The 11,111-nt window shown below is 34.1% G+C and overlaps 3 protein-coding genes across 3 annotated transcripts; all 3 read left to right on the top strand.

Annotated features, from left to right (window-relative positions):
- Nucleotides 1-1,376: 1,376 nt before the first annotated feature.
- On the top strand, nucleotides 1,377-1,583 carry Bm10368 (Uncharacterized protein; the record flags this gene model as incomplete). Its single annotated transcript, XM_001894735.1, has 1 exon — nucleotides 1,377-1,583. One exon carries the CDS (start codon nucleotides 1,377-1,379, stop codon nucleotides 1,581-1,583), a length of 207 nt encoding a protein of 68 aa, XP_001894770.1.
- Nucleotides 1,584-4,408: 2,825 nt separating this feature from the next.
- On the top strand, nucleotides 4,409-5,841 carry Bma-atp-5 (Uncharacterized protein; the record flags this gene model as incomplete). Its single annotated transcript, XM_001894734.2, has 4 exons — nucleotides 4,409-4,504; nucleotides 4,781-4,957; nucleotides 5,299-5,385; nucleotides 5,626-5,841. 4 exons carry the CDS (start codon nucleotides 4,409-4,411, stop codon nucleotides 5,839-5,841), a joined length of 576 nt encoding a protein of 191 aa, XP_001894769.1.
- Nucleotides 5,842-6,306: 465 nt separating this feature from the next.
- Bma-csn-3 (PCI domain containing protein) lies at nucleotides 6,307-10,161 on the top strand (the record flags this gene model as incomplete). Its single annotated transcript, XM_043078266.1, has 10 exons — nucleotides 6,307-6,361; nucleotides 6,629-6,807; nucleotides 7,082-7,160; nucleotides 7,280-7,332; nucleotides 7,711-7,881; nucleotides 8,100-8,273; nucleotides 8,549-8,752; nucleotides 9,011-9,082; nucleotides 9,550-9,705; nucleotides 9,907-10,161. The coding sequence occupies 10 exons, from the start codon at nucleotides 6,307-6,309 to the stop codon at nucleotides 10,159-10,161; spliced, it is 1,398 nt and encodes a 465-aa protein (XP_042934200.1).
- Between the last annotated feature and the right edge of the window lie 950 nt (nucleotides 10,162-11,111).

The raw sequence follows: 11,111 nt of genomic DNA, 5'->3' as shown, positions 1-11,111 counted from the left end.
TTACTTAGATGGGCAAATAGAATATGAAGGCTGCAAGTGACACAAGTAGCATTTCCCTAAAGCGTTGTGCTACACGTTAACTTTACCCTAACTGTTCCATTTTAATCTTTCCTTCCCATCCGCATAAAATGAAATTACATAGCAGATGACAACTGCACACAGGCAAGCAGAGAAAGACGAAGGAAGGGATAGAAAGGGATGGAGTGGGTGAGGAGAGAATTATTGATGGCGCTCGTAAACATCTCAGTCTATTCTGAATTTCTTTCCATCCCGCCAAACCCTCCTCTCCACTCGGTAATTGATCGAAACTCGCCTATACTCCTACTCCCTCCACCTAGTGTACCATCATCACGAATCGATCGTCCAAACATGTGACCTCTCTCTCCTGCCCTCTGATCTGATTGTAAAAGAGGACAATGGAACGCTCTGTGCAACCACCCTGACACACATACCAGAGCAAAGCAGACCCACAGACCCGTACTATAATTCCAGTGGAAGATTAATGACTTTGTTGGCGGCAGTGGTTGTTGTTCATTGCACTCACAAAGGCCATCACACACACATACACACACACACATATATATATATATGTTCAGAGACAAATCCCACTTATACCGCACTAAGGGGGACCAACCTCCTTCACTAAATTAGATTCATCCTGACGAATAATTGTAGCTGGTACAGAGCAGGTCAAGAGCTGGTGTAAGACAGGGGATGAATTGTCGATGCACATGCACACTCCATGCTTACCAGTCATCAGTGTTAGCCTGGATTTAAAACTGAATGAGAAATTCTAAGCACAAACTGCAGATAGCTGTGTTAATGCTTCAACTGAAGAAATCAATTCGTGTCATTTATAGCACAAAATCTGGGGACTCTTCCGTAAAATGATATCTTTGCAATTGAGCTGTTCCATATTTGAGTATTTCTATAATCTGTGAAACATAAACTTTTCTAGGAATTCAAATTCTATTTCCCGTATGTTGGAGGTATATATGTTAATAGTAGTATGTCAACAATAAGGAGGAACTCTTTGATTCATTTCTTTTATTTGGTGAATCTTATAGGTTGCTTCATTTCGGGACAGGACAAAGTCAAATAACCCACCAGTATTGTTTGTTAGGCTGCTTAGAATCCGACTCATCACCATCCATTGTTTGATAATAATTATGGGGAGAATTGATCATGCAATTAAGGGTTGTTACAAAGGGAAAACCTGTCCCTTGAGGAGAGACAAAAGAATACGGCAAGAGTGTGCTCTTTGTTCTGCGAATATCTTGCGGCATCGATTGACTACCCTTCCTAACTTGCAATTATTGGCAAGAAGCATTCAGTCGTGAATGCAACTGCACAATTATAGCCTTTCCATTGATTAGATGTTATCTGATCAGATACGTCTGCTATGTGCCAATAACCGTTCAACTCACAATGAAAGGCGATGGCACGATGGTGTCTCGTCGTTATCATCACCTGTCATTATCATCAATGTTATCACTACCGCTGAACGGAATAGACGAAAACATTTGTTACAACGAGAAAAGAAATATATTCAAGCAACAGTTGTTTTTATGTTTAAGTGCTAGAAGAAAAGGCTTCCCATAAATGTGAAGAGAGAGAGAGAGAGAGAGGATAGGAGAAGTGATCCTTATTCCCTCTTTTTTCCCACTCATTCTTGTCAACCCTTTTTCTCCTTTCATTCTCATTATCTTCCGTCTACTCCTCATCTCGTCATCAAATATCATCAAACCAAAGAGGGGTGGCATAGAAGAGAGAGGGAAAGAAAAACGTCAACAACAAATAATACACAAATGCTTAACAAAGCAATTTGTAAATATTAAGAATGATGCTAGGTAGAGAGAAGTAGGGATGACATGCAGAATTGGAAGTTTAGAAAAAAAGGTGAAATGTGGTAGGAAGTATATGTAGAGTGAGATACTATATAATCTAGAAGAGGCAATATTCTTCAGAACAGCTGTGAAAGTTAGACCTTATCTTTAAGTGTATTGTGTGTGTGTGTGTGTGTGCAGACATACGTCATCGACGTCATTATCAGCATCATCGTTAGAACCACTTCAAACTGCTTCAGGAAAGTTGAAAACAAACAAAGGAATGAGAAGGGATGGTATTGATCTCTTGGACAAGTGATGATGACGATGATAAATGCTTGCTACAATATCCCATTGGGACAACCTTAGGATTAGATGGTTGGGGCAGAAATATGCCCGGCAAGTTGGAAATATGTAGTAATTAGTGAGGAAAATGGAAATAAATGCGTTGGAAGAGTGCTCATTCATCCTTTTGTCGAGAATTTGGGCAATTTTTTACCCAAATCTACCAGTCCCTTCCATACACTTCCCTCCTTTTTTTTTCCCTCTCTCTCTCTCTCTCTTGCTCTCCTTCATCGACTCTCGTGTAAATCGATAGAAAGAGTGGGCTTTGCATTGTTCGATTCATACATACATGCACCATCCCCTCCATACACACCGGTACATCCAGACACACACACACACACACATGCACACACTTGGCGGGGAGCGGGGGAATAGGGTGGAACCAGCCAACATCGACCCCTCTCCTCACACCAATAATTGCCATTGCCGAATAACAATTTCGAGGGACTTTTCTCCAATGCAAAAAATGTGGGAAGATTTCTTTTTTTTTTTTTCATTAATGTAATAATGATTCTGCTTAAAACTAGGCACATGGTAGTTTTCTTTGTTTACAGTTTCAATTTAATTATGCAATTTGTCGTATCGTTCACAGTTCATATGTTATCATTAACTGATATAAGAGCAGACAAGACAATCTATACAACCTGAAAACTACACGTTCACGTCTGCTGGCTTTGTATACAATTCGAAAACTTACTGCACAGAAGAATAAATAAACAGTGTGAAGATTCCGCATACTATGCTCAAAAGGGATGTAAAGCTGAAATTTAAATTGAACCTACCAAATTTAAATTTGACATGAAGATAGAAGGATGAAGGGCTAATAAATGAAATGATAATCCATTCACGTGTATTACTGTGGGTATATTTCAGCTGTGATCACTTGCATACTTAGACTTCCTGAAAAAAGATTTATGATATTATCATTAATTAATTGTTGAGTTAACTACGGTAATTTCAACTTCTCATGAAAGACTTGCCTATTTTGATACAATCTGTCCTCGTTTCCAACAATTCCTAACAAAACTTATATTTTTTGAAAAAAAAAAAGCAGTCACTCTATCCAACACAAATAATTGTATTGATAAAATAGCAGTGGTCGAAAGATCATAAAGTTGTTCTCTGATGATCATATTATCTTTATTGATTAACAGTATAATCGAAATAAATTGAACGGAAAAAAAAAGGAACAGTTCATACAGCTATTATTATAAACAAATTATAAACAGGAAAAACTGAATTTAAATCATTGGAAATACGCGATTAATCTCTGACCTTATTCAGAAAAATTCGGAACTTTATGGGTAATATCTCTTTTTTCAATAGTCCAGCAGAACATTTATAGCGTGACGTCATTTGTAGCTGATTCCTAAAATGAAATACTTAAATACACGTTGACTGTCATTGTAAAGTTATTGGGTAATTTATCGGAAAATAAAAGAAAAATTTGCTATACTTGCATATTGCATGAAACAAATCTTTAAAAATATATCAGTTTTTGTCTTTAAAAAATAAGATGTAGAGTATATTTACAGATTTTAAAAGTTTGCAATGTCTTCTCTCTCTGCCATCAGTGACCAAATAACCATATTGCAAAGCTACGCTTATTTACACTCATGCAAACATGTACACTGATAACGTGCAGCAATAAGTTACATCCTCTAAATTTTTACCAATTAAAGGATGAAAGAATAAACATACAGTAAGTTTCACTAAGTAATCAATCAATAATCATTTTACATTATCGAATGAAATGTTGAAGAAAGACTAATTCCACTCAACGTATCGTATCATATCATATCAGTAAGTTAATTACATCACTCCAATGCAGGACACTTTTCAAATAAGCTCTCACCTATGTTAAACAGAATGAAGTATACTAGTATTACGCAGCATGACTGTATCTTTAATCCTACTCAAGCATGCAGCGTGACGCATTTCCATTGCTGTACTCAATTCCTATTCACGTACGTGTAGCATACCGTTCAGCGTACTCTACATAGGGCCGACTGGTATTTCATGGTGAGCCAATAACTCTGCCTGTTGTCATTGAAGAATATGTCAGTTGTATTTGTTGTTGAAGGTGCGTGGTTTTCAGTAGGATACGTGATCCACTGTGTTCACGTAATTTGTTATATTGACAGATCTTTTCTCTCTGCGATCATAATTTTTCCTTTGTTTATAATTTCCTTCATTGTTAACCATTTTTAAATCATTATTTATCTTAGTGTTGTTCGATGGCTACCAAACGATTCACTCAAAGTGCTATCAATTTCAAAACAGTTAGTGATTTGGTTGGCGAGAAGCATGCTAAAGAAGTTACCGCATTAGCAGTGAGTATTTGACTTTCTTTTTCTTACAAAATTATCAGCCGTGCTCATCATGCACTATATGATAATATTTCTTTCCTTGTTATAATTATTACCCTATTTATTATATATTGATAGTTCTTTACTTCTAAATTATCACAGCCTTCCGCCCGCGTTTCTCTCATTTTAATCATTAATAGCATAACCAAAGTTTCATTGCTGTTAAAATGTTAAATATAATTATTAATTCTAATTCGCTAGCAAGGAATGTTTCATCGAATGTGTTTTCAAATGTTTCAGCAACATCATCAACATTACTTGAGTACCGTGATGTCTAAACCTGCGGAACTGCCAAAATATGATTTTGCTAAGTTGAAAAAGCAAATGCCTGAACATGCGATTGCTTTGGACAAGCTGCAGAAGCAATATGAAGCAATCAAAATACCGTTTCACTCAGTACCAGAGCAATTCATGAAAGTACGATTTTCTTTTTTTTTTTGGAATATTTGTCCTTAGTTATGTTTTGATGCAAGACAGGTCATTAAGTTTTCACATTTAAGATAAATTTATTCCTCTTATTTGTGATGAAAATATGAGAATTTTGAGTCGAGAACACTAAGCAATGCTTGCAAGTTTGGGACATAGTACTTTTCGCTGCTGTTTCAGAACATTTAAGTTCATGTTCCTGTATTTAGTATCCTATGTGCAATAATTTCGGTGTTTTTTCTTTTTTTTTTTTTTTTCAATAAAACTCTTTTATTTCTATTGTGATATCCTCGATTCTCACTCGTATTTCAAAAAGAAAAAAATCTATTTAGGAGATTGATGATTATTTGAAATACGTTAGCACAAAAATGGATTTTCTCAATCGTAAGCTGACTGATGCTGCGGAAGATGAAAAAAAAGTAAGCTTTCCAGAATTTGCATTCTTCTTTTTTTCTTCACAGTAGGCTTTGGTATAAGTCAAGTTAAATTATATAGTAAAGGCTACGAATTATATTGCAGTACTTTTTCTGAATTGCAGCTTATCCGATCTTAGAGCGTTACCATTTTGCAATCTCTTGCACAATAAATTCAAATAATAAATATGCAATTTTATCATTTCGTAATCAGAAGATTTTTATTTTCATGCGAAAAATTTCCAGATCAAAGCGAAATATGAAAACATGCCACCGATTGAACATTTTCGACCAGAACATTATGGGAAGTTCTTTCCTGAAGTGCACCGTGACGTCCGCTTGCCAATTGATCGTTTTACGACGGGTTGGGGTAGTACAAATACTCCCGAGCATTTCCAAGAATTGAAAGAACTCTTTAAAGATTATCGATCACGTCCAGTTCCCGAACACTTGCAGAAATGATTGTGTTTACATGTAGGTAGCTCTGTAGAAGGATTTTTTTTCTGTGGAATTTTGTTATCTTTTTGTGTGAAATAATTTAATTCACTAATGATAAAATCTAGTTGCTTTTTATTTAGTTTTTTGTTGTTTTGTCCAGAGCAAAACATATTATTTGTTTTTTCTTTCTCTGTATTGAATTTTCAAGGCTTTACCTCATTTTTACAGTTAAAATACCTTTACGAATTTAAGTTCGATTTCGCATCTAAGTATTATAAAAGTTTGCATGAATATTACTGAATTTAATATCTTTATTTGAGAATTGCAAGAGATAATTCTGAAGTCAGTGTAAAGCATATTTAGACAATTTCGTCGAGATTCAGTCTTATCTTTTGGAAGATGAGATAATTTTTTCCATACTTTTTAATACATTACGTTTTAAACGTGGCTCATTTTAAGCAGTAAAAGCGCAGTTGATCTGTTAGGAGTATGTCGGGCTCGCTTGATGTATTTGTGAAATCAGTTATGGGGCTTACTGTATCTGGTAAGTTACCAATTTTTGAGATAATTTAATCGTACAATATTCTAAGAAGTCGCGGTTATAACTGCGATTCGTTGTTGCATGCCGTTTTGTCACAGATGCTTTCTTAGGAGAACCTGGAATATATGTGACGCTTATAGAGGTTGTGCATCATTGACAAAATGTAAACTATTTTGAAAGTTGTTTATTTATTCATAACTTGAAATCACTATAAGTAAGTTTGTTGTGTCGTACCATCATTAATTGGTCTCAGAAAGTTATACAATTTAGCATCATGGCGAGAACTAGCTGATCTCCACCGAAAAGCCATTTATGATGTTCTGGAACGGAATATTTCTCATTTGGATAGTGTATTAGAAACACTTACTATTGACCGATACTCGATGTCAGTTGTATCAATATTGCTAGTTAAAATGAATCAAATTTATACTGAAAATGTGAAAGACAGGGTCAGATTTTTAAATTATATTTAAAATTTGTCTTTAGTATGCTTTCTTTATAGAAATCATTTTTCTAAAGTTTTCGTACATCATTTTTTATCAGCATATCTTCGGATATGTCGAATAGGAGGCATCATTTTACATTTCATTATGTTGCAGTTTATGTTTGAATCTCACTTTGTTTTTTGTACTAAGAATGAAGATGAATTAGCAAAAAAACCTTCGCTGAAAGTAGAATGGTAATGATTGAAGTTCTGTTATGAAAAAAAAATCTGATTTATAGTTTGAACGTACTTTGTCACAAGTGGAATCAATGGTTCCGTTTTTTGATAGTATGCAGATCTCATTCATTCCTGATATTTGTGAGTTTATGTAATTTTATTTTCATAAGTTGTTTACAGGTTTCCTTTGAGATTCAAATTTAAATAATGTAAATTTCATACACACAAATGGTGTTATGTCCTATCACTTCTATTTTTAGTTGTGTTGCTTTTCCGGAAAGTATACGAATATTGTCTTCTTCAAATTAACAAGGTATATTTAATATTAATAACTATACTATTGGATTTTTTATATGCTGCTTTATAAAATATAGTCTAGATAAAGAGGTATTACCTCTTTATCTAGGTAATAGCTTTTTTTATATTCATATGGCGATATGCTTGGGAAAATTTTCACCGATGGAAAGTTCTCATGGCAAGTGACGACCCACTGAAGTGATTTCCAGAAACTATTTGCCTAATTTCATCACATCACTTGATTTCCTTGGGAAGCAAATGAACATAAGCTTTGCTCTTGCTAGGTTATACATTACACGAACTACAATAATTGGAAGTACCAAAATTATTGAATGTCTTACACTATAACCATGCTGTGAGAATATAATTTTCAAGTATATAATGAAATTTGCAGCCAGCTCGTGGTATTATGTTACTTTCAAATGCAATCAGTGTATTGGTAAAAGAAGAAAAGGACATCCTTACCTCGCTTCATCCATGTCTTTTTTGTTTGTGCCTTAAGGCTCGTATACATGATCCAGCCATACCATTCTTACATCTTGCTGTGCCGAAAATATTTAAGGAGGTAGGCATGATCAATAACACTTTTATTTCCACAATTATATTTACACAGATTGCAATTTCCTGTATAGTTCTGCTGGAATCTAAAGTAAGTGCTTTTTATTTAGATTGATCATGCGGTTTATTTAGATCGATCATTTATTTGGTTACGTAGAAACTTGGTGTGAAAATACGATATATAATCGCTTCTACATGCTTAATATAATATTGTCCTGATTGTAGACTACAAATCAAACAGGGCCCTATATGGATCCAAAATGGGTGGTGTTGTATTTTTACTATGGTGGTTTGCTTTATGCGGTTCTAGGCCGTTATGAAGAAGCATTTGCAATGATGCAGAAAGCGTGCTGCATTCCAGCAATAGCTCCTAGCGCGATAATGCTTCGAGCTTATAAGGTTATTTTCTGATATTAAGATCATAGAGCTAAATACGGCGATTATTATATTGGACGGAGTTTAATCATGAGCATGTAGTTAGATCACATATACATGTTATCCGCAAAGAAGTTTGGGTACATTAATTTTCATTTGCTTTTCATTAATTTTCATTTGAATATCTTCAATTACTTTATTGTCACACTGGAATAGGAATAGTATTTGGAATAGGTATTTGGATGAATTTTAAAGTAAAATTTATACAAAATTTGCATAATTTTCCCATAAATTTGTAGACGTATGTGCTATTATCATTGCTTCTGCATGGGAAAATACTTCGCTTATCTAATTACCGATCGCCAGTGATAACCCGCAGTATTATTCCACTTTGTCCGGATTATTCAGCATTGGAAAGAATATGTGACAATGAAGAAGAGAATTTCGATAAAGCTAGTGCCATACTTGAATATCTGGAAACACATTACGCTACTTTCGAAAAGGTATTTATTCGTAAGTAGTTTTTCCAATGGATTTTGGGGAAAGACAAAAATTGTGTAAAGGTCTGGAATAAACGGGTCTAAAACGGTTGTGCTATGTTATGCGGTGTTACCGAGTTTTTTTCTGCTTAAATCTTTTACTGACGTTAAAGAAAGGAAAACTAACCTTTTAAAGTAATTTAATATTTTTAAGCGAAATCAGTTAAATATAAGTTCGTTATATCAGTTCGAAATGTATTTTCTAATTTATATTTTTTACAGGACAAGACCGTTGGCTTGGTGAAACTTGTAGTTAGAAGTATTCGTGAAAATTCAGTTAAAAGGCTAACTGAGGTTGGTTATTCTTAAATGTATTTGTCGAAATGTAACCAGTTAGTTACTGTTTGCTATAGAGTTATATATCTTCAGGGCATCTTTTTTTCTGCTAGGGTATACTACAAGGAGCTGGAAAATGTTTCTTATCTGAGCTTTCAGAGGTTTCTTGATATTGGTAATGAAACATCGCTGTAGATCAACTGATCTATAGAAGTCCACTTTGGAATTTAGTTAGCAGCATGAAAGAAATGAGATTATGTTGATTATGTTGTTGACTGAATTTTAATTTTGAACTTGATAGGGCTGCAAAACTTTCTTATATTTATTTTAACTCACAAACGAAATTTTTACGACTGCCAAAATATCTCCGAAGTATTAATCTAAGTTAAGTGTTCATTTGAAATTGATTTTTTTCGAAAAAGTATTGGTAGAGTCTTTTCTAGTTCTTTTGAACTTTTGATTTTTAACGGAGTTTTTTTATGTAGTGTTTCATATCAATTTCACTGTCGGATGTAGCACGACGATGTCATCTAGATGACAGTGATCACGCTGAATTCTATCTTCGTGAAATGAATAAAAATGGGAAAATTAATGTGCGTATTGACAAGAAACAAGGCGTTGTTTATTTTGATGAAATGAAGGTTTGTTATATGTTCACTTTTATAATATTGTAAATAGATTAAGATTATTAAGCTAGCATCGAAATGACCAATGTGCTCAATGATGAAAGAGGAATGAAAGAAATATAGAAGAAAATTAAATTTTAATTTCACTAGTGACTTGATTTTGGATCTTGAAAAGAATTATTACTTTTAATTCACTGACGAGAATATTCTTTTAAGACAGAAGCAGATGAGCATAAAGTGGATAAGGTCGCAAATTCTATATACACGTTGGATGCTTTAATGAAACAATTTGACGATCGGATTCGCGTTAATCCTTCCTACATTTCACGCGTTGGACGACCATTAGCACGAGGAGTTCCTGCAGTTCCTCCGGATGAAGGTTTGGGACATCCAGGCTCTATTTTTATGCCTAACGTTAATGTTGGTGATATTGAATCAGCAGCTGGTAGACCCATGGATATGGTTGATTAACTGTTGCTTTTATGAAAATATAGCTCTCTACATTTTTACAGTGTTTATCTGAGTTCCCAAGTGACCAGTTTCAACTTAGATTGCATCACAGTGATCATGAAACATTAAGCGTGCGCTATTTAAGGGAAATTTCGTTTTCATGAAAAGAGACAGACAGCCTTTCCATGTTAACTGTATATGTTTTTTATTTCTCTATTTCTATCTTTGCACTGTTCCATCTTCATTTTCTAATAAAAATGTATTTCAGTTTGGTTGAAGCAAAATATTATTGTATCCATATTTTCTTAAATAGGCTGGTGACAGTTACATCTGACGTTGTATTTGCAGTCATTACTCACTGTAATGTGGATTCTGTTTCTCACACTCCCAGATATATGGATAACATTTGGCAGTTTATCCTGATAGCAAAGGCCTCCTCTGCCTCATCTTTAACTGAGAAGTGAAGTAAAACAAATAGACTCTCGATGGACGCACAATAAAATATCGTAAATTTTTTTGAAATAATGTCCAATAGCACAACATATAATATAACTGGCCCATATAATCTACATTGCTATACTACATATATCTGCATATCCAGAAAACTCCTGAAGTTACTCTCGAGTTTCTGAGAAATATACGAAAAATACATTTAAGAAAAAATAGAGAAATATATATATCTCCACATAGGCCCCTATAAATACTATTTTACAATAGTCATTGGAGAGAGAATTTCTAAACTAATTTACAATAACAACAAAGTAACATTTGTTGTACAACAACAACAATAACATTTGCGTCTTTTTTACAAATTAAAAATTTAAACTTCGGGCTATATTGGCATTTATTGTAATGTTATGAAGAAATTGGCCAGTGTGTTTCAAGAAGTGTTGGCCCCACAATAACAACAATAACAACACAAGGCCATAAGTTATGTTAGATTTGCTTCATAATTTGGCATTCAGGTTACA

This window comes from Brugia malayi (assembly GCF_000002995.4).
Source record: "Brugia malayi strain FR3 genome assembly, contig: Bm_v4_Chr2_contig_001, whole genome shotgun sequence".
NCBI lineage: Eukaryota > Metazoa > Nematoda > Chromadorea > Rhabditida > Onchocercidae > Brugia > Brugia malayi.
Note: the sequence above shows the minus strand (reverse complement) of the source record. Positions and strands in the feature narration are given on the sequence as shown.